This window comes from Convolutriloba macropyga, chromosome 13 (assembly GCF_964194025.1).
Source record: "Convolutriloba macropyga chromosome 13, txConMacr16.3, whole genome shotgun sequence".
Classification (NCBI taxonomy): domain Eukaryota; kingdom Metazoa; phylum Xenacoelomorpha; order Acoela; family Convolutidae; genus Convolutriloba; species Convolutriloba macropyga.
This window is the reverse complement of record NC_134480.1, coordinates 1,511,557-1,535,167: the sequence shown is the minus strand read 5'-3', so window position 1 is coordinate 1,535,167 and position 23,611 is coordinate 1,511,557. Positions and strand designations below refer to the sequence as shown.

The window sequence follows — 23,611 nt, the reverse complement described above, 5'->3', positions numbered from 1 at the left end:
AAATCCCTAAGGGGTTTCAAATAACGCCATGAGAGGTTTTTACATAAAACTATCCACTAATAAAAATTACAGTGAAAAATCTACGCTGATTTTGCCACATTTCCTCTGACTATTAGAAGTAAACTGCCGCCACCTACGTTGAACTGATTATACTTGTAGATGAGAAAAAAAAGGTCTCGCAAAACGAAATAAAAGCGATATGGTTACAATAATTGCTTCAAACTTCTTTCCAGGGCAAATAAAAATAAAAAAGACATATTTATCCAAAACTCAGTGTTGCAAAAATGAGCGCAATTTAAGAACTATTGACATTACGCATCTTTCGAATGCGTACACCATAGAACAATCTCGCCGAAATCAATCAGAGACCTAGTAAAAAAAGGGGGGCAAGAATCAGAAAATTTGCAAAAATCAAACCAGAAAACGCATAATTAAACACAAAAAACCTTAATCACAGCATACTATTAAAGTTTTGTGTAGAAAAATTCTTTCAATGATTAGACAAGGAAAAAAGGACAAAAGGAACAAGAATTAGTGCAGGATCAAAAAATTCGCTGTACCAATTCAAAAAGAATTGGTATCTACTTCATCAAGAAAGTGGAAAAACCAAAAAAATCACAAAAATGGCCATATCTCAAAAACTAGAAGGTTCTGGAGAGTCCATCAAATATTTACACATGAATGTCCATTCTATTTTGGACATCGTGTAGCATGCAGGCAAGGGGTCTCTCTTTTTACTAGACACATTTATCTATGGTAAAACGGAGCATTTGGTACTTTACCCACTAAAAACAGTTGATCAGCTTATTGTTTGCAATTAAAAACTATCCCGAAAACGATGAAAAAAGCGCTGAGTTTGGTGGCAGACAAGCTTCCGACATTTTTTGGTAGTATATCTGCTGATAGAAGTGTATTGTATAATCTTGCAGAACTGAAGTATATTGAGTTTCTCTTCAGTTTGGTTCTACATAATTTAATCTTTAGAAAACGTTTGTGTGACCTTCTGGTAAAATGACTATTTGCTTCAAATTCGAACAAAAGCTTTACATATTGCTGACAATGGTGCCAATTAATGGAACGCAAGACAAAATATGTAGTTCAAAAACACTGAGCACCACAAATATAGCTTAGAATCCAACATTATTCCTAAATACTTACACACAGGTTCACGTTGCACAATACAATTATTAAGGTAAAAGAAGACATTATTGGAAGCACTGTTTCCTATGTTTATACGAATGGTTTTATTTATATTAAGAACTAGATTATTGGCTCACAATCATGAAACCAACAATCTGACAGTATTATCCGTTCATTGTTGTCGCTTTTCTGGTTACTAAAGAAGACTGGAAAACCAATATGGTTTATCAATTCCTAACTTTAAAATAACAAAACCATGACATATAGCTTAGCTCAGTCATCACCTCACATATATTAAAAAGACAATAGGAGTTGACAAAATCCGTCTAGCATAGCTTACGCGCTAAAATGAGACATCAACTACAACAAATATATAGAGGTTCAGAGCAAAGTTTTATCAGCACTACAACAAAAAATGAAGGAGAGAATAGATAATAGAACTTGGATTGGTAAAGAATAACACACAATTGATAGAGGACTAAAATTACCAAATCCAGTCAACAGGTTTCCTAAATGCAAAATACACGAAAATGATGTACAATGTACATATGAATGAAGAAGTATTTCAGTGCAGTACAAAACAACCTACGCATGATTACAGTATCCAAATTGATTAACATTAGTTATAAAACTTGGTGTGGTCTACAACATAGAAGGGCCCATTTAGCTTATCACTTTGTCCAAAATATTATTAACAATCATCTGCATCGGAAATGACTTAAAAGATCGAGAAAGCTACGTTTTGCGATTTTAACTCGAGAACGAATAAGTCGCGAACGAATTTTCGATATTTCTTCTCAGTGTAAAAATATTTCACGGCGCCTGAAATCAACCAGCAGACCACCCCAATTTTTGACTGGTAGCTATTACAAATGATCTTTCATCCAAAATGGACTTTAACAATCTCTAATTTTCAGTTGTACATGACTTCATATCCGTTCATTTAGCTCTACGAGCTGGACAGTTGACTCATTGGAAAGTGCACATTTGTAGATCAAAATAATTAAACTGATGCTTTTTGACACTCGCTGTTAATGTTTTCATTCGGCCTTGTCGCAATCTATTGATTGATAACTGGGCATGTCAGAAAGCAGTAGTCTAAATACGCGATCGATTAAATTACCTTTTCCAGGTGGTCGTAGAAGTGAGTAGACTGACATGTAATACATCTCCGACCACCACACACCCACGGAGCAACATCGACCTAAATTCAAAATGATCTTGAAACAAGCGTGCTCAAGTTTCACAATGTCAGATTTCTTTAAAGCACGCAAATTTCTTGTTACCTGTTTCAAGCCTCTCAATATTAGTTTGGATCACCTTTACATTTTAAATCCTGATTAAATTTTTGATTTGAGTTTAGCATAGCGTGAAGCTCCAATATTTTATAGCTCTTGAAAACCAAGCAGCATCCACATGAGAATGGCATCCACTTCATAGGCGGAGTGGTTCAAGGCGCGTGTAGATGACGAGCGTGAGTTTCTACTTAAGACACAAGCTGCAAAAATGCACAAATTGTTACACCTGGGCCTCGGAAACAAAACATTTGGTTTCCTTCCATGCATTTGGGGTACCTGAAACGCCCTCGTCTCTCAGTCAACAGCTGGCAAAAAGCAGTTATTTGTGCGTTTCGCTCAAAACTTTGACCTCGAGGACAAAATTTGGTTGTTTTTTTCTCACATTTAACGGTAAAAGGGGGCAGAATGTTGTAATCATGAGCAAAGCATTTATTATGCCTGTTAACATGTGCCCGAGAGCTCAACAACTTGGTATTACCGTCAGTCAATGTTGGCAACGAGTCTATGTTTACTTTAACTTCCCAACTTCAACAATTTGCTTAACGCAGGCGGACCGACCCCAGGATACCGACTGTAGAGGATCAATGTTTGCTGCTCATTTTGGCGAGTATCGGCAGGGTGCAGCCAGAGGCCAAACAGGAAGAAATGGTCTGTGAACTGCTTTCAAATGCACCCCTCGAGCTCTCTGTGCTCGAACCGGTTCACTAGGAGAATGACCGATAAAAATTTTCTTTTGAGGCCTGCTACTGAACAAAGGAGTTAAACATAGCCGGCAGATTGCCGGAAAATAGCCGCGATAGACGCTTGGGGCCTTCCATGAATTGCAACAACTAAAGAGATTAGATAGACAGATCGACCACCAGTCCTTTAATAGACCACTAGCACTAGACTTTTTGGGTTAGCTTTGGACTGTCATTTTTATGAGACACATAAGCCTTAAGGAGAAAGCCCTAATAGGATCCAAAATTTTCCGCTTGTGCCCCCTCAGCTTAGTGGGCGCATATTATTTGCACCCCTCAGATGCACGTGCAATAATTTTTACACAATGACTTACTATGTAATCGCACGTGCTCTATAACTGGGGGGCGCATAACGTACTGGGGGCACAAACGGAGAAGATCCCAAAATTAAAATTCGAAATCAAAAACTCAAGACTCTAATAATCAAGAAATAGGGCATATATGTTTGGCACTACTTAGATGCACACTATTGACCTTTAAAAAGTAAATGTTCATAAAACTTAAAGTTCAATAAGTGAGTTCAGAAGTCATTTTGTGAGTGAGGTAAGTAATTGAAAAAGTCAATTCCAAGAAGTCAATTTTGAATTCCAAGGGTAAGACGAAACAAAAATCTGTTAGACGAAGTAAAAAAACATAGCAGGACAAGTCCTAAAATACAATCCAAGGAATTGAATGAAAAACAGACCTAATGTACCTGACCAGCAGATCAATTGAACAATCCCAGCCAAAAAGACGAAATCTCGAAAGTTGAGAAACTAAAAGAATCAAACTAAACAAAAAAAACAATTACTCCTAAAACTCTTGAAGCGTTTAACCTGAAGGCCATTTATGACCCAATGCAATACAGTCATTAAATCACGCAAAAGACTTGAAAGAGATTAATTTGACACCAAAGTTAGATAATATCGAAAAAAATGACAAATGCTTCAAAAAGAAATGTGAAAAAGGCTTCAAATGAAAAGGAAAAATTTAAAGATAATTTTCGAAAATGTGTCTGGAAAAAATGTTCAAATTCATTTTTTCTCTGTGAAAGTATGTCTTGTAACTCATCTGCAACATTTAAAAAGTTGGCCAATGAAGATAGTTAAACTCAGAAAATGCCAAAAAATTTGAAAACAATAAAAAATTTAAACTGCAAGCTTTATTTAAAAAATTACTTATATTTGCAATCTAAAAAAACAGTAAACTATTTTGCGGCCACTAGAAACTCTGCAATATAATACTAGCAACTTCAATAGCAGCAAACACCTGGCCACTGAGGAAAATTTCAGGAAGTCAGAAAAAATTACAATTTGAAAATCGCTAAAATTTGTAATATTAAAATCTTTAAACACATTCCCCATTACAACTAGATACTATGCAGTAACCTATTATCAAAACCTAAAGGAAATGGTTTGGCAGAGAAACCTAAAAATTGACAAAAATTTTCAAAATTTTGAAAAAATTGGCTTATGCCATGGCCAATAAAAATTTTGCAGTAAACTATTAGCAATTCCTAGACGAGATTTCTTGCCCTTTGGAGCTGGAAAACTTGAATAATGACAATTAATGTCAGAAAATTGGAAAAAACTTCAAGTTTTATCAAAAAAATTCGTAAAATTCGTGAAGTTGAAAACCATTAAACCATTCCATTAACACTAGAAACTATAAAATAACCTATTATTGTGACACCAAGAGCTGAAGCAACAAAAATATTAAAAACTTGAAAAAATTGGAATAAATTACCGTGTTTATGTTTGGTGTAGCAATACATATAGCTCTTAAAATGGCCATAAAAAGTAATTATGTCTTGCAAAAGATCTTAAACAACTTTTACAAACCTCAATTTCAGACTGGTCCAACAAAAAATCCGAAAAAAGACAAAAAAATTGCAACATTTTGGGCTCAAAAACTGAAAATGACCTATTAACCTTGAATTAAGGCCTTCCCAGTAGCTTCACCACTCTAAGTACTTGAAGAACTACTAAACGCGGATAAGGGCCTCTAATGAAACTTGATGCCCGCTGAGCTTTACCTGTTTATCCCGTTTTGAAAGCTCAAAGTCATGAAAAAAGGTGTGAAAACATCTTACAAAAAAAAAGACAGAGCACCAATACAATCCAATTCTTGGATTGTAAAAAATTTAGGACCGCTATTATAGCCGCCTGGAATTGAGGACGCGGCTATTAATAACCTTTACAATATTGATGACGAAGACAAACATAACCGACTAAACGTCGGAAGAATTGCTCGTGAACGACTAGTGGGAGCTCTAATGAATTGCAGCCTGCTTCAGTCGGTGGGGAGGGAGGGGGAGCCTAAATGGGACTAAGAAGTTCTATAGTGGGCTTCAAATAACCACATTAGAGGTTAACATATACCACTATTAAGAATTAAAGTAATAAATGACACCAGTTTTGGCGCACTTTTCATTTGACTTTTAGTATTAAATTGCCGCCAATTGAGTTCAGCTGCTTGAAATTGCGATTGAGAGAGAATTTTAGATCACGCGAAATGCAAAAAGTCAAGGGCGTAAAAGTCACTCGAAAAGTCAAAATTGTCAAGCGAAAATTTTGCATAAAAAAAGACACACACGTTTACAATAATTGCTATGAACTACGTTCAAGAGCAATTAAAAATAATTGTTTTCCCACAACAGCTTTGTTTCAATACTTATTTTCTACTCAAATTGATTAATTTTTGGTTTTTGCTAAACACGAGCCTACTGTTTTTGTTATAGATGCACGTACACTTCAAGTGTGTTTCGGCCAACCAGCAGATTAAAGTTAAAGGGAGGTTGAAGCCTCGGTTTAACTGTGCAGATGAGATTTCAGACTCCTATTCCATTCACCTCTGCTACTTGATGCTAGCAATTATCCAGGAGTGACTTCAAACGTTTATGCGACATGTCTCCGAACCAGGGAAAGTAAAATGTGTAAAAAGAATTGTTTCTGGTTGGCAAAAAAGCGGTCGAAAGAATTAACGCCCGTATTTCGTACAAAAAGACATTCATTTCTCACCGTTTTCAGGTCTCTCACTGTCAAAGAGACCAAGAATCACATCCACCTCAATGCCAACATACTCTGTAACGAAAAATGGTCCTTTTCGACTGCATCAAACCAAAATGCGCTCTCTGTTCAACCATGCGATTCTGAACATGTGCTGACGTGATGCTTACTTCCCGACATCAACAGTTCGCTTGAAGCGAGCTGGACCCAGGATAATATCTTTAGAGGATCGATTTATGACGGTCAATTTGGTGAGGCAGCGAGACACGGTGCACCTACTCGCCAAGCACAATTGGCGCGTGAAATTTTTCCATCTGCGAGCTGGACATTATCACAAACGATGATCTCTTTAATTTCGAACCCGTTGACTAGGACAAGGAGTCCTTTCATGCTACTGACAAAAAAGTAGAACAGTTGTCAATACACGTTACAATTATTCCCACTTGTTTTATCCGCTTTCAACAATCAGTTTCAACAATCACTCTCTATTCAAAAATGATTCAATTTTGGTTGCACACTGTTTGTGTGCTTCTTACTAAACGTCAATTGTTTGCTTTTGTTTTAGAAGCATAAACTCATTGAGTCAGTTTCCTCCAACCAAAATTTTAGAGCTAAAGGGTGGTTTAAGCATTGAGGTTAACGATACAGATAAAATTTCAGAATCGTATTCTATTCAAGATAGCCACTTGATGCCAGCCATTCCCCTGGTTGTTTTTAAAAGTGCAACCAACATGTCTCCGCATCATTGCAAGTAAAATAAGTGTTACTCGATAAAAATTGGTCTTCAGATGTCAAAAACTCTGTCCAATTAAATTAACTAAGGTATTTGCCACCCTAATTCTAGCATGCTCGGCATCGGCAACTGATCTTATTTCGTAAAATTTCCTCGCCGACGCATTGTACCGTTTTATCTGAATCAAACCAGACAACACGTTCTGTTCATCCACGTTCTCGCGTTGTTGCACAGGTCAAGTGAACAATGGCCTACGTGCGCGATAATGTCACTCATGCCCGTAGTGGAAGGGTTGGCAACGACGATCATGTAAACGACGTACAAAGCTACAGGGAGAGCCATCATCAACTACGCGGCTCCCGTTTGGTCCCCTGGTCAGGCCGATTCGCACTGGCAGAAAATCCAGAGATGCCAGAACTCTGCCCTGAGAAGCGCCACTGGCTGCACGCGGATGACAAGGGAAGACGATCTTCACAACGAGGCGAAGATTCTACGCGTGCGAGACCACTGCCAGCTTCTATCAGCACATCATCTCTTGGCTTCACAGTCGACACACCATCCTAACCATGGAATCAAGGACTCAGTCATCGAAAGAGACATGCGGAAGACCCTGACAGAAAAATTCGGCAGCGATGTTGAAAGTGCCACGGAAAGAAGCCACCCAAAAAGGCTGAAGCGAGGCAACATAGTACTTCACACCAAGTTCGTCAGGAAATCCATCTCAAAAATGCGCAATAACAAGGTTCTGAATGCACCGCCACCCCCCATTTCCGAGTCGGAGAAGAAGCTTCCCAGGAGTACCAGAGTCAAGCTCGCCCAACTACGAAGTGGCTATAGCAAGTTACTGAATTCGTACATGTCAGGAATCGACCCCGAAGCGCGTGACGTCTGCCCAGATTGCCAGCATGACACGAAACATCTATTCGAGTGCAAGAAGAAACCCACCCACCTCACGATCGACAGCTTATGGTCGATGCCTGTCGAGGCCGCGTCCTTCCTCGGGCTCTAAAGGCATACCTAATGACGCCGAAGTCGACCCCGGACGGCTACAACAACAACAACGATCATGTAAATGATAAGCTAATGGTCAGAAAAATTTTAAAAAAATCGGACGAAACGAATCTATTGGAAACTTGTTTAGAAGAAGCGCATGAAGGTCAAGGGAAAAGTTGATAATGATAAAGACAAAAACGAAGACACAGTGGTCTTATCTACCCAGTACTAACAAAAATATTCGTTTCTAAACGCTGATCTCTAATCAAAACTGCTCAATTTGAGAGTTGAATTATTTAAATGGTCCGACCTTTTCGGCAACAACTTCCGATAAACAGCTACTCCTCCATTTTGCTTGAAAATTTGACACCGGAGACAAAATTTGGTTCCGTTTCGCGATATCTTAGTTGCCCGATAGTTTAAAAACTTGTGTTACTGCCAGCCAGTGATGGCAACGAGTCGTATCCTTATTTTGAATCTCTAAAATCAACAATTCGCTTTACAAATTATGCCCAAAGGATACAGTCTGTAGAGGATCGATGTATGATGGCCAATTTGGCAAGGCAGCAAAAAGACGCAGCCAGCCACCACACAATAAGAAATGACCCATGAACTATTATTAACTGCATGGAGATTACTGCTTGTACATGTAGATAAAAAATTGCCAGTGCTAACGCAATTAATTAAGTTTGCAAACGCAACGTTCAATGAACATAGACCTATTGGATAGTTGAACTGTAAGAACGATACAAGCTTTGGCGCAACAACTGAGAAAAAGCAGTTGCTCTTTCGTTTCTAACAAAACTTGTTTTGTCCCGGGGACAAAGCTTTGTTGCTTTCCAATATTTAACGGTAAAATGCAGCAGAATGTTCTCATCGTGAGCAGAGAATCCATGTATTCCAAGAATCATGAATTCTACTTGTTATCACGGCACCAGAGCCTACGAACTTGTATTACCGCCAGCCAGTGCTGGTAACGAGTCGTATGTTTATTTTGCAGTTTCAACAGGTTGCTTAACGAAAGTTGTCCACAAGATACCGTCTGTAGAGGACCGATGTACGACGGGAAGTTTGGCAAAGCAGTGAGAGGATTCACCCAGACACCAAGCAGGAACTCTCCCAAGAATTGTTTTCAACTGTGATGAGTTGGACAATATCGCAAGCTATGAGCTAAGCTGGAACAGGCTGACTAGAACAAGGTCTCGAAAATGTTTGTACTCGAACGGGTGAACTAACACATTGAGCAAAAAACATTTCCTTTCTTGTCCTGCTATACACCAAAAAGCAAACCCTTACAATATTGACGACAAAGTGATTTTTTTTAATACGTTACAATTTTCTCAATTGTTTTATAAATTGCTCCGACTATCTGCTGAGTTTCAATTCTCACCCTTTACTGAAACATGATTAAATTTTGAATTTTTGGTTGGACAGTGTGTGCTTCTTGCTACACGCATGCCAATTGTATGCTCTTTTGACGCATATAGTCATCGAGTCTGTTTCCTCCAACCAAAATTTTAAGAGCTGAAGGGTGGTTTAATCTCGAGGTTAACGATATAGATGAAGTTTCAGAATCGTTTTTCATTCACGTCTGCCACTTGATGCAGGCCATTACCCTGGTTGTACTTCAAAACTGCAACCAACATGTCTCCGCATCATTGCAAGTAAAGCACGTGTATCTCGATAAAATCAGTATCTGGATGTAAAAAAAAACACTCAAATAAAATAACGCCTGTATTTACATCCTCTAAGTCACAATGCTCGACACCAGCAACTGCTCCCAATTCGTTGAATTTCCTCGCCAACGAATTGTGCCGTTTCATCTAGAGCAAATGTGTCGTGTGTTTTTCCATAATTTAACAGTAAAATTTGGCAGAAATTTGTCACCATGAGCACAGAATCCATTCTACAAATTAAAATTGCATGAGACCTTACAAACCTGTAAACCCGTATTAACAACAGCGATTGCTGGCAACGAGTCGTTTGTTTATTTTGTCTACTCAACAATTTGCTGAACGAAAACCGTCAACAAGATACCGTCTGCTGAGGACCGATGTATTACAGAAAACTTGGCAAGGCAGCGAGAGGATGCACCCAGAAGCAAGGCAGGAATGACTCTCCCAACAATTGTTTTCATCTGTGATGACTGGGACAATATAGCGAACTGTCAGCTCTTAAAGCTCGAAAAAGCTGACCAGGACAATGTCTCAAAAATATTTGTACTCAAACGCGTGAACTAGGACATTGACCAAAAAAAATTCCTTTCAAGTCCTGCTGCTCAACAAAAAGTAAACCCTTACAAAACTGATGACGATTAAAGTGAATTATTTTGAAAATACGTTTTGGACGCATACATTCATCGAATCTGTTTCCTCCAACCAAAATTTTAGAGCTAATGGGTGGTTTAACCTTGAGGTTAACGATACAGATGCAAATTCAGATGCCAGCCATTCCCCTGGTTGTACTTCAAAAGTGCAATCAACATGTTTCCGCATCATTGCAAGTAAAATACGCGTATATAGATGAAATTTGTTTCTGGATGTTAAAAACACAAATAAATTTACGCCTGTTCTGCCACACTATGCCAGTATGCTTCGTGAGCATCATACCAGAATGCGCACTGTTCTTTTGACTTCCCTGCTTCAAAAGTTTGCACAACGAAACCTGCCCACAGGACACCACAGGTGTCCTGTGGGCAGGTCCACAGGTGAACTGCTACTTACCAAAGAGTAAACACTTACAATATTGATGACGATTATAATAGTAAGAACTTTTTCAAAAGTTTAAAATTTTCCCAATTGTTTCAAGATAATTAACTCTGACAATCTGCTTAGTTTCAACTATTAATATCTACTCAAAATTGACTGCTGGACTTTGTGTGTGTGATACATGCAAAACGTTTGCCTATTGTTTTTTTTTATTTTAGATGCATATACTCTTTCAGTCTGTTTCGGACGAACATAAGTTTAGGGTTAAATCGTTGTTGAAGTCGGAGTTAAACGATGCAACTTCAGAGCCCTATTCCAGTCACATCGGCTAATTGATGCTAGCTATTCCCCTGGGGGTACTTCAAACGTGCATTCGACATATCTCAGCATTAGGGCAATAAAATGAAATTAGTTTCTGGATGTCAAAAACACTTTCAAATAAATTAGCGCCTGTATTTCCCACACCTATTCCATCATGAATGGGAATGACGACTGGTTTTATTTCCTCTGAATCAAACCACAAGGCCCCCTCTGACCACAATCAAACCACAAGAGTAAACCCTTATACTACTGATGACCATTGGAGTGTTCCATACAACATTACGATTTTTTGACGTGTTTCAAGATAATTTAGTGGGCTGTTATTTGCCACAAAAAAATTATTTATGTTTGCAAACGCCAATCTCCAATCAAAACTGCTCAATCTGAAAGTTGAACTATTTAAATGGTCCGACCTTTCCAGCAACAACTGCCGATAAGCAGTTTCTCCTCCCCTCCACTCAAAACTTCAACACCTGAGAAAAAATTTGGTTCTGTTTTCCTATATCTTAGTCGCCCAATAGTTTTAAAAAATTAATTATTGCCAGCCAGTGTTGGCAACGAGTCGCATCCTTATTTTGAATCCCAATATCAACACGTCGCTTAAAGAATAAAGCCCGCAGGATTGATGTATGAAGGTATCTTTGGCGAAGCAGCGAGAGGATGCAAACAGCCGCCACGCAGGAAGCAATGACCCGTGAATTTTTTTAACTGCGATGAATTGATACCAATTGCAAACGAGCTCTCTTCGAGCTGGAACCGGTTGAATAGGACAAGGATCAATGAAAGTCTCTTTTCGTAGCCTGCTACTGACCATAGAGTAAACATTTTTGCTATTGATGACGATCGAAGTGATATTTTTTGATACCTTGCAATTTTTTCCGATTTGTTTCCAGACAATCTGCTCAGTTTCACTATTATTCGACTTAAAGATTTTTTTTTGCTGAAATGTGTGTCAAATATTTTTCTTTCACATACAGATACTCGAAACTGTTTTGGCCAACCAAGTTTTCAGCGCTGAAGGGTGATTGAAGCCTGGGTTTAACGATGCATAAAAAATTTGAGAAACCTATACCATTCACATCTGCTACTTGATGCCAGCCATTCACCTGGAGGTACTTCAAAAAGTGCATCCGACAATTCTCCGCATCATGGAAAGTTAAATACGTATATCTAAAAGGATTAAGCAACATAGCCGGCAGATTGCAGGAATAGCTGCGAAAGAATAGACCTGCGTGCCGTATAATAGAGATAGAAACGGAGACAGATCTAAATTGAAAAAAAAGTCGACGCCGCTCAAAAAGCTAGATGAAAAACATTCAGCGATAAATTAATAAAGCTTGTTAAAATTCATCTCTCAGAAGCATCTTATTGAGGATCTTTTAAGCACATATGAGTTCCTTTGACCTTAACAAATTCAAATTAAACTTAAGTTTCATAGTGCAAACGTCATTTTATTGAGTGAGGTAAGTCACTTGTGATCAAAATCTAATCACGCAAAAGACTTTTGCTAAAGAGAGTGAGAAATGACGTCACGCGCGCAGACACGGTAGTGAGAGGAAGAAATTCAGAAAATTTGACTTTTTCAGCGTTGCTGTGTGAACAAATGTAAAACAAAAAAGAGCGTCAGACGACGAAACAAAATAAACCAAGAGCACGGCAATATAGCTCAGCTCATCTTAAAGCTTTGCAGCTATAATCAAGATGTCAAAAAACTGTCATATAAATTCAAGACTTTATTTGAAATGTCAATGAATTCCCTCTTTTTACAGGTCACTGTCAAAGAGACAACGAATCATATCCACTTTTATGACAATATGCTCGACACCGACAATATGTCCCAGTTCATCTAGAGCAGACCAGAATGGGCTCTGTTCATCCAAGCCTGTATGTTGTGCCATAAGTCGGAGTGAACTTGATCTTGCGTGTTGCAGGCACTCAAGCCCTTAGTACCCAAGTTGGCGACGACGACCATGCCAATGAATAAGCTTATGATGAGGGGAATTAGAATAGAGCGGATAAAAAGAATATCGGAATCTAGCTGAGAGAAAGAATGTTGGTCAAGGGAATTAGTTTGATAAAGAAAAAAGGCGCATTGGTCATATTTAACAAGGTTTAAATATATCTACTGTTTGAAGAACTGAGCACAGGAGGAAGACCATGTATTCTGCATGCAGATCAATAGTTGTTTAACTGCCACTTTTGTTTCGGAGATTATCTGCCAGTGCTAACTCAATTATTCAGGTTTGCAAACGCGACCCTTCAATCAAAATAGACTAAATTAAGAATTCGGCACAAAATTTTGCTGTGTTTGCCGACATCTAACTGTAACGTGGGTCAGAAAATTGTTCATGAACTAGAATCTATTCTTCTTGTTACCATTACCCGAGCGCTTAAGAAATTGTATTACCGCCAGCCAATATTTGCGAGGAGACGTACGTTTACTTTGATTTCCCAACTTTTACATTGCCATTGATTAATGATGCCCCCAGGATATGATCGATGTGGTACGGTCAAAGGGAGGATCCATCCAGACAACGAGTAGAAAGCATTGGCTCGAAACCAGTGACTAGACCACTGCTGGACAAAATCGTTTTTTCGCGACCTCCCATTGACCCAAAAAAATAATATGTTATGACAAAAGCTAAAATTTTGTTCTCACAGTACGCTACATTTTTTTCTCCACTTCATTACAATTTCCCTTGACTATCTGCCTAGTTTCTGCTTTTGTCAGCGCAAAACTGATTTAATTTTGGTTAGACTTTGTATTTGCTTTCTTAACGCGTGCCTGTTGTATTTTTGTTTTAGATGCTTATACTCTTCGAGTCTTTTCCGGCCGATTAAGAAATTAGAGTTACATCGTGGTTGAATCCTGTGGTAAACAACCCTTTTCGTTGTCAGAAAAGGTGGTCAAAACAACTAACGCCCGCATTTGTAGAAAACAATCATTCGTTTCCCTCCGCTTCACTGTCAACGATACTAAGGATCACATCCACCCCTATGTCAAAATGCTCGGCCCCGACAAACGGTTCCAATTTATCTCAATCAAACCGGAATGTGCCCCCTGTCCATCCACGTGCTCCTGTTGTGGCACAATTCGAAGTGAACATGTGCTTAGTTGATGTTGGCACTCATGTCTGTAGTACCCACGATGGCGACGACCACCATGCAAATCGATGAGATCATGTAGTCAAAGGAATTTGAGTACATAAGATGAACTAGCTCGTTTGGAAGAGGATATTGATCAGGGGAATGAGGTTAATGAAGAAAATAACGAAGGACCGCTGGACTTATTTAATTATTCTGATTTAGATTGTGCACGTAGATCAATATTTGTTGACGTTGCACTCACTGCCACTTGTGTTTGACAATATATGCCAGTTCTACCTGAATTATTTACGTTTGGAAAACCTAACTTTTGACCAAGATCACCCAATTGGGGAGTTGAACTAATAAAATGGTCCAATCTTTCAGGAACAAATCAGCAAAAAGCAGTTACGCTTGTGTTTAGCTCAAAGCTTTGAACCCGGGGACAGTTCGAAGCTGTTAAATGGCTTGCGTTGAGGAGTTAACCAAAGGAGGACACGAAAAATAGCAGTAACCAGAAGACCAATTGCCAAGGAGTGACCTACGTTTAGATTTGAGACGACTGACTTGCTCATTTTTTGTAGAGACTTACAACCTATGCATACTTTTGTTTTAGATGTTAATATATCTGCTTTCAAACTAATCACAATAAGAATAACGAAATTTTATTCCAATCTGCTTGGTCTCCTTATTAAAAAATCTTGGTTGGTCTTGATCTAAAATTCAAATGTTTGCTGATTATTTTTTATTGCCAATCTTAATATTGTCTCCAATCTTTGATGATTCTTCCTCTCTCCCTCAGCCTTTTTAACTCTCGTTTTTTAATTTCCTCGCGTTATTGAACTTGAAATGAGCCCAAGTCGCCCCTGTTGGATGGCATTGCTTAACAATAGGCTTCCCTCTCATTGGGTGAGTTCAATAATGATTCTGAGCGTGTTCCTATCTCATCAATAGGTTATTCAGCTCAACACAACCGTCTAGGAACAGTTATTTTCACATTGCGTCCCACATAATCGCGTCGCTAATTATCAGACAAATTCAACTGCGTTCAACTACTGAGCTCGCAACAACAGCATAGTAGCGGATCCGCGTATAATAAGAACAGAAAGTGACTGAACTGCTCTATCGAAGGCAACGGAATGTCCCACTTACTGATAACTTCTGCTATCAGCTAACAACGACATGCGCAGTAAGGCCTTCTTCAGAGTCCTCGACAGACCGCCCAAAACTTCGATTGCCAGAGAGATTCCACAGCTATTTTCATACTGAGCATTAACTTCCAAAGCGATCAAACAGAAGCGTCAGCTTTTTCGTGTTCAGCAACCCGAATATTCACTTTTCGACTTTTTAGCTCTCAGAGTACGAGAAACAAGCTTTAACGAGAAATAGTCTTAAAGCTATGAAGTAACTAACAAACTAATTGGAGCAAACAGAATAAGATCTCAATATTTGCTGTGCTCTAGATACAGTTTCTTCGTGCGACATTATGCCATTAATTCGTTTTTCTTAACTTAACACAACTTACTTCATCAATCTCGTGGTCAGATCAATTATGCAGGAATGTTTCCAAATGATATTATATAGGTAAGACCCCAACTTTTCGCGTCCCCGGATTAAAAAAAAACTTGTGGCACTGCATAGCAACTGATTGCCTTTTGTGGATTTCAGTTGAGATGTGTCCATTAATCTGAGGTTGCATCAGAGGTTCTTACCATTTTCCCTTTCGTTGTCAATGCCAACTGGAGTCAACCTTCCAGGGACAAAGAAGAGAACCTGCGGCTGTCTATCGATGGTGACAGTTTCAGACTGAGGCAGTAAGTGTAGGTTTCTAGAATTGAGCATGTTGAAGGCAGTGTTGGCCACTTCCATGTGGGTTAGAGACAGTTGGTGTCCCAGGAGACCACTGCCAGGCACTACTCCCTCTGCTCGCTTGAACATCTCGTAAGGACTCATTGCCACACCTGTTAATTTTAATTATATTGAATTCTCTTAATTTAAAACATGCGAATTCTATCGATTAACATAGCAGTATTACTACAAGCGTCCAATAGAAGATCGTACCTCTCAAAAAGATTTTTCGTTAACACCATCTACATCGCACTTTCAAAAGATAGTGCGGCGATTGCCGGCAAATAGCCACAACTAACCCTGACCGTTGAAGGTATTCGCTACCCAGGTTGACCACCATAACAGAAACTATCTAATCATAAAACGCCATATATGGATTTTACGGAAACTTACTAAACATACAACGATCATAGAATTTTTGAGTTTAGCTGAAAAACAGCCAAATAACAGCCAAAAGGGCCACATGCAGACAAGCCAAAATAACGTTTCTGTGCATAAAATTTCAAAATTCTGTACTTTACTTTTATGGTATCCTACTTATCATAAAACGCCATAAAAAAACTTTTTATGGACCGTTTTATGGTTACAAATTTTCAATGAAAATTCTGCATTATTAAATGCCCGATTTTTTGGGGTTATTTTTCAAATGAAGTCGAAAGCCTAGTTTTGGATTCATTAAACGTCAAAAAAAGTTCACTTTTATAGTGCCTTACGCGCCATAAAACGACATAAAAAATGTTTATGGACCGTTTCATGGTCGCAAATTTTCCACAAATAGCTGTAACACGAAATGCCTGACTTTTTAAGTTACTTTTCAAATCAATTCAAAAACCCAGTTTTGGATTCATTAAAAGTCATAAAAAAACAAAGTTCACTTTTATGGTATCTTACTTCACATAGAACGCCATAAAGAGTACTTATGGACCACTTTTTTGGTTACAATTTTCCATAAGAATTAAAATCCTTGAACATATCTGTTTCGTTCCGTTAAGTAGCCGTTAAAACTACTAACAGAAAAAACTTTTCAAGGTGACTGAAATAGTGTTCCCTGTACACTTTGTTCTCTTGTTAGTATTTCGTGAAGTACTGTTTCAAATTGATCGGTTGTTGGAGTATTTTGTTAGCATCAAGCAACTCCTGCACTTGGATATCTATTTACTGCTGCCCTCATACGCGTCACTCAAAGAATTGTTCGAGGGTGGACTTGCAAAAAAAGCATTTTTGAGTCAACTTAGTGTAAGCAAATTTTTGGTATTCCAAAGTATTCCAGTAACCCTAACTATAGAAGCTCCTAGACTCCTCAGATAGTGAGGAGTATCCCAATTCTATTTTCTCTCTGGATTTATAGGGTTGATTGGCTCAATTTTTCTCTGTATTCGCTGATCCACAAGTTTGGCCCATTTCGGGCTGTCGGTGACAGAAAATTTGAGATTTTTTGTTCAGATTATATATTATAGCGTTCTATATCTCCTATTTAATGGGGGAGAAACAGCATATATATATATATATATATATATATATATATATATTTCTTTTGCAAATTTTTAATGAGTATTTAAACGAAACCTGACATGGTCAAATTAAAATATTTAATTTCGATCAGCTTAAAAAATGGTTAACAATTCAATAATATTCTCTTATCTGCCAATGTACAGTCCCAAATTCAATTCGTCATCGCTACGGGCATTTTGTTACCATTTTGATCTTCTTGAGAGCACTTTCAGTTTCAACCCAAAATCGACGTACTCGAAAAATTAAACAATGGCAAATAACAAAAATTTCCACAGTTAAGTTGATGCCGACCAGAATTTTCTTAGCGACGCTCGCCAATGTTAGTGTTTTCTTTTGTTCAGATGAAAACCTTAGCTTCTATTGAAACCCTTAGCAGATAAAATAGCTTCTATTGCAATTGAAATGAACAAGACTTGACCCACCGAGCTGTTTTTACATTTTTTGTGTAAAAGCTTGTAAATTGTCTGTGCCCATAGATCAATTTTACAGTTATTTGCTGCTACCTTCTCGCATTTCTCTTGAAATACTCGACCAACTTTAAAACAGTAGCCTACAGAGGACTGTAAATTTTAATTTTTCTGGACTGTTTCCTGAGTTAACTGAACTTGTCTGAGAAAAAGTTGATTCCCTATCCGTAATAAAGGCTGGCAGCCACCAAAACACATGCTGAGAGATATCGAGGCTCAGAAAAAAATTGCAATGCTTTTATGGTCCGTTCTTTGTGAATATGCCAGCATTTCGTGTTTTGCTGATCTCCCAAAATTCCAGTGCACTTTGGTTAATATCTCGTGAAGTACTCTACTGAATTGAACGGGAATAGGTGCATCCCCATGCTTTTGATGTATAATTGGTACCCTGATACTCCCTGGTCAAAAATTTATTTAAGAAACACTTGTAAAAAGTAGCATTTTTGAGTTACCTTTGTGAAAGCCCAAATTTTGTACCCCAAAATACCCGAGTAACTCTATTTCACGTGCCCTTTTTTCCATCAGCTCTCAGTCTCTAGTTTCTTATATACAATTCTCTTGTCTATGGCTGGAAGATCACTTGAAAAATTATTCTTCTTGAAATGACAATCTATCATATTTTTTGTGAAAATGTTCAGACGCGCTTGCAGTTTTTTTTTCTTAATAAAAACAACTTCCAGTTGTTTATGATCAATAATGTCAGCGAGAGCCTTCAAATAAATTAAAAGCCAGGTGAAACAAATTATTTGCAAAGCAATTTCAGGCAGAATCCGCAAATGCAGAGGCAGGAGTTTATTCCCTCACAAAAAAGGTGCTCAATATTTTTGTACTTTATCGTATTTCTCTTTCAGTTTGAAACCAAAAATTACGCTTAATATCTCATTCTTTTTATTTAATTTTGGTGTTCATTGCAAAAGTTAGACATAATTCTGAAAAAAAATATTTGAATGGTTATTTAGGGTTGAATGCTGAAAAAAATGTCATTTCAGAATTTTTGATGTCTTAGTGGTGTTTGTATTCAAGGCCAAACTTGAAACAATTGGTATTTTCTTCATGTTGGGTCACCCAAAAATCGATACCCCCGAATAAGTGATTAAAGGTACATATATGGGTTAGATTCCTCAGATAGTGGGGAGTATCCACATAAAAATTTTCGGTATGGTTTTATGGAGTTGATAAGGTCAATTTTTGCTTTGTATGTGTCGAACCTCGGTTTTGTCGGCTATCTCGGCGGTGACATAGTCAAATTGAATTTTTAATCCCGACATATGTGGTGTTTTGATGGTCTATTTTAGTGAAACGTGAAACTCGGCATTCAAAATATGTCATTTGGTACCGAACTTTGGAAAAACAACAGAATTTTTTAAGTTGTCTACGAGCATGAGAAATGTCGAAATTTTGGTCGGATCTGGGTGGTTTCTGCTAATATCTCTGCGCAGAGAGGGATTATTTTCACTTTGATTATGATATTGAAAGCTTAGTTCAATGCGGGTTTAATGGTGTACATGTCTTACTGTTCTGATTTCGACAAGATAGCGAAAATAGACCGCGAGTCGACCCTAATATTGGTAATTTTGACTGCTTCTGACCTCGTATCTGTCTCGTATCACTTACGTCCGAAAACTGTCATTCGTTCATATCAAGCCAAAATTGACACAGTACATCCCCAGTTTTTACAGAATCAGAACGAATTTTGGGTATAGTTTGACTAGGAAAAATGTTACGTATTCATACCGCCTTTAGGACAATTTCGCTAATGTCCTTTCCTAAAACAGTGTTTTTCAATTGCTCCAAAGAGTACTTCAAATCAAGCCTCTCATAGTGAGAGATCTGCTATATAAGGGGCGTCTAAAACGGCAAGCATTATTGGTATAATTGGACAAGGAAAAAGTTGTTACAGACTTTCAAATGTTAAAGACGTAGTACTCCGGCAGATTTTACTGTTTTTGCGTGCTTTTCACTCAAATAATTTAATTGCCATGTGCAGCTTGTGTTATTCATTCACTATTTAACTGTATAAAGCTGGTGATCAATCACTTTAATCATTTCGACAATTTTCATGAGGTTATGAATCTGCTGGTGCTCCTGCGTTTCGTCAAAACATCATTCCCTTTAACGCGAAGTATTCGCATTTGTCCTCATTTATGACGCTCCAAATTAAAAGTATGTATTTTTTTGTTGATGTTTGCTTTTTAGTGCAAAACACAAACATCCTACTCCAAACAGTTGTGTATCTGCAAAAGATATGGTCAGAACAATAGTTTCGGAAGAATTGGATTTGCGGTGAACTTGTACACGTTTTGATTATGTCGTTTTTAGAAACAGATGTTTTTCATCGGGTCATGGAGTTATTCAAATCCAACCAAACTTCAAGTAGAAGATCCCCAGTTTGTGTAAAATCTGAATCAGAACGAATTTTTGGTATACTTTGCCTAGGAAAAAAATTAAGTTTTCATACGTTTTTAGGACAATTTCGCTATTGTACTTTTTTAAAACAGTGTTTTTCAATCGCACCAAAGAGTAACTCAAATCAAACCCAACTCACATTGAGAGATCTTGAAGATCGCATATATTCAAGGATAGTAAATTATTTTTAATATTATTTACTATTATTCTAAGGTGAGGGCTTCTGGCCCCATGAGGTGCACTCCCCTACCCTGCCCGTTGAGACGCCGGTTAGCCAGTTCCCCCGCTGGTTTGTGTGCACCTCATGATTATGGGGATGTTAGCGTTACACGGCTGCTTTTTTTCCAAGAGACACGAAGCGAAGCGATAGCGAAGCAATTATTGTTCGTTTTTTACGAAACAAAATAGTATTAGTCTTTTATGTTTGTTTTTTTTGTGAGTTTACATGAGTGACATTTATGAGTTTACATGAGCTTCAGATTATGAGTTTAGATGAGTGAGATATGAGTTTATATTTGATTTTTTAGTAGTTAACTAGTCTATACAATTTGTATGCAGTCTGATTCGAGCCTAGATTTGGTCAAAACGGTTAACTTGCCTGAAAAGCTGAAACTTGTCTCTTTTAGTAAAAAAGTCTCCAAAAGTCTGCTATTTCTCGAGATTTTGGTTTTACTTTCAGCAGTCACGAATTCGTCACCTTCTTGTCTTTTGGATTATAAAATCCCCAAGAAAACTGTATCAGCGTACAAATCGGAGTCGATTGAGATTCAAGAACCAGATGTTCAGAAAGTAAGTAAAGTGAAAAAAATGTTGTAATATCAGGTATGCCTCAAGGCCAACAGGTAATAGTTCGGGAAACGACCAGATTTCCTGCTGTAACAAGAATGAGGGTTTTGAGTAGTCATGTAAAGCAGAACTTTTCATGTAAATGTTCATGTTAAAACAGTCTTTTCTTCGCACAAGACGCTAAAATTTCAAAATTCGTATTTTCCTTAATGTTTGCTTTTTGTTGCAAAACGCAACATGCCAGACCAATCAGTTGGGAAACTGCAAGAGATTTGGTCAAAATAAGTGTTGTGCAAGAAAAGTTGGATTTGTGGTGGAAATTATAATTTGCCGTACAAGACGCTTATAATTAAAGTTACACTGTTCTGATGCCAAACGCAAATATGCTAGTCTAATCAGTATTGATCTGCAAAATATTCCGTCAAAATAAGTTTTTCCGAAGAAAAGTTGGATTTGCGGTGGAAATTACAATTTGCCGCAGAACACGCTTAAATTTAAAGTCTCAGTACATCCCTTTATGTTTGCTTTTTCGTTTTTCGGTGCACAACACAAACATGCGAGTCCAACCAGTTGCGTATCTGCAAAAGATTTGGTCAGAATAAGTGTTTTGGAAGAAAAGTTGGATTTGTGGTATCTTACTCCACTTTAAAGGTACTTGGAAAAAAATCAAGCTCCCTTTAACTCCCCTTTAAAAAAAGACAGCATACCAATAGAATCCAAACAGTTTGAAATGTAAAAAAAACTAGGATCGCAATAATAGCGAACTGAGAAGAGCAGGGAGGTTATTAAAAAGAAAAGCCGCACCACTAAGCTTTTCCATTAACTTCATCACACCCTGCCAAAGTGTTCTTTTCGGTGAGTAATTTCTGAGAAAAAAAAACAATTTTTCGGTGAGAAAAAAACCACTAGCCCTAGGCCTAGGATGAACTATGAATGGATTATGAAAACCATTTAGAAAAAAAAAACCGATCCAAAAATCGAAAAAACGGTAAAAATTAAAGTGAAATTGCCGCATGTGAACAAAAAAACACCAGTGAGAAAGCGCATTTTTGTTCAAACACCGTTTTCTCACTACTTTAAAAATAGAGCGGAAAAATTTTACGCCGGAAAACCACTCGCTTTTTCGCTCCATTTCCTGTTTCTGTGTGACCAAAATCACTACTCCAATTTGACTTCAAAATCATGAAAATGTGTGAACAGATCTTAAAACTTAAAAAAAAGACAGCGCCCCAATACAATTCAAATTCCTTGAACTGTAAAAAGGAGAGCGCCTAAATAATAGCCATTGAGAGGCTGACGGCGGATGTTAGTAATAGCTTCAAACTTTGTTCGAGAGAAATTAAAAAGACAGAGCACTTTTACAATCTAAACTGTTTGGATTCTAAAAGTTGAGCGGCTAAATAATAGCCATTTGAGTAGGAGACGTTGCTCAATATTGCATACAGATGTTCTTATTTGCAAAAACGACTGAAAGGTTCACTCGATAGGTTAGAAATCGAAAAGATAACCGGCATATTTCCCAAATAGCTGCGAAATAGAGTAACGTAAAATACAGATAAGATAGCAACAGTTATTGAACTAAAATGATCTAGTTGTTAATGCAATCCATAAAAGTTATTTAAAACTCATGTGTTTCATTATAATTGACTGAAAATTTTAACTCAATTTCTTATTTCATTTGACTCCCGAAACCTTAACTTTACCAGCCGTTTTTTATAGACCTTACAAGAATCAGAGTAGTTTGAAATGATTAAAAAGTCATTTAGAGAGTTAGGTAAGTCATTGATTATTTAAAAATCCTAGCACGCAATTCAGGTTGAAAAGTCTCTGTTAATGACTGTCACACGTGACGTAACACGCAAAAAAGCACAGGAAGAGCGTTGTGTTGTTAAAAAACCGCTTCTTTGAGATTTGTGGCGTGAAAAGAAGTAAAACGAAAAAAAGCGTCAAACGACAAAAAGATTGCCCGAAGATTGCCGGAAAGTTGCCTCCGTTAAACGCATCTACCAACGTTGGGATTGATTAACCTAGAGAAAAAAAGTAAAAAAAATACGACAGCAAATTTTTTCCAAAAGTCAAAAAATGTTCTAATTTAATTCGCAGTTTCATTAGAATTGCCAAACATGGTGAATTCCGCCTGTAAATTCGAACACAATAAGCTTAATACTAATACCAGTAAGCAGTCTACTCTGAAGCCAATTGATAACGTACAGCACGAAGTCTTAAAAACATAGCCGGCAGATTGCCGGAAAATAGCCGCGATAGACGCTTGTGGCCTTCCATGAACTGAAACAACCAAAGAAATAAGAGATAGATCGACCACCAGTCCTTTAATAGACCACTAGGGATAGATTCGGACTGTCAATTTTATGACACATACGGTCTATAAGGAAAAAGTGCTCAGAGAGCTTTTTCAAAATTGATATTCGAAATCAAAAACTCAAGACTAATACTCAAGAATTAGGGCGTATAAGTTTGGCACTACTTAGATGCACACTATTGATCTTTAACTAAAATGTTCATAAAATTTAAAGTTCTATAAGTGAGTTCAGAAGTCATTTTTTTGAGTGAGGTAAGTCACGCAATTG

At 37.7% G+C, this 23,611-nt stretch overlaps 1 protein-coding gene across 2 annotated transcripts in view; it reads right to left on the bottom strand.

Moving 5' to 3' along the window:
- The window catches only part of LOC142352156 (WD repeat-containing protein 93-like), a 48,255-nt gene that overhangs the window by 8,772 nt on the left and 15,872 nt on the right, over nt 1-23,611 (bottom strand). Inside the window, exons 7-9 of one of the 2 annotated variants that reach the window (XM_075404555.1) lie at nt 15,717-15,965; nt 2,264-2,344; nt 1,629-1,649 (exon numbers count right to left, since the gene is read on the bottom strand). In XM_075404555.1, coding sequence (XP_075260670.1) covers nt 1,629-1,649; nt 2,264-2,344; nt 15,717-15,965 — 351 coding nt within the window. The remainder of the gene's footprint in view (nt 1-1,628; nt 1,650-2,263; nt 2,345-15,716; nt 15,966-23,611) is intronic. The other variant, XM_075404556.1, reaches the window with a different exon arrangement.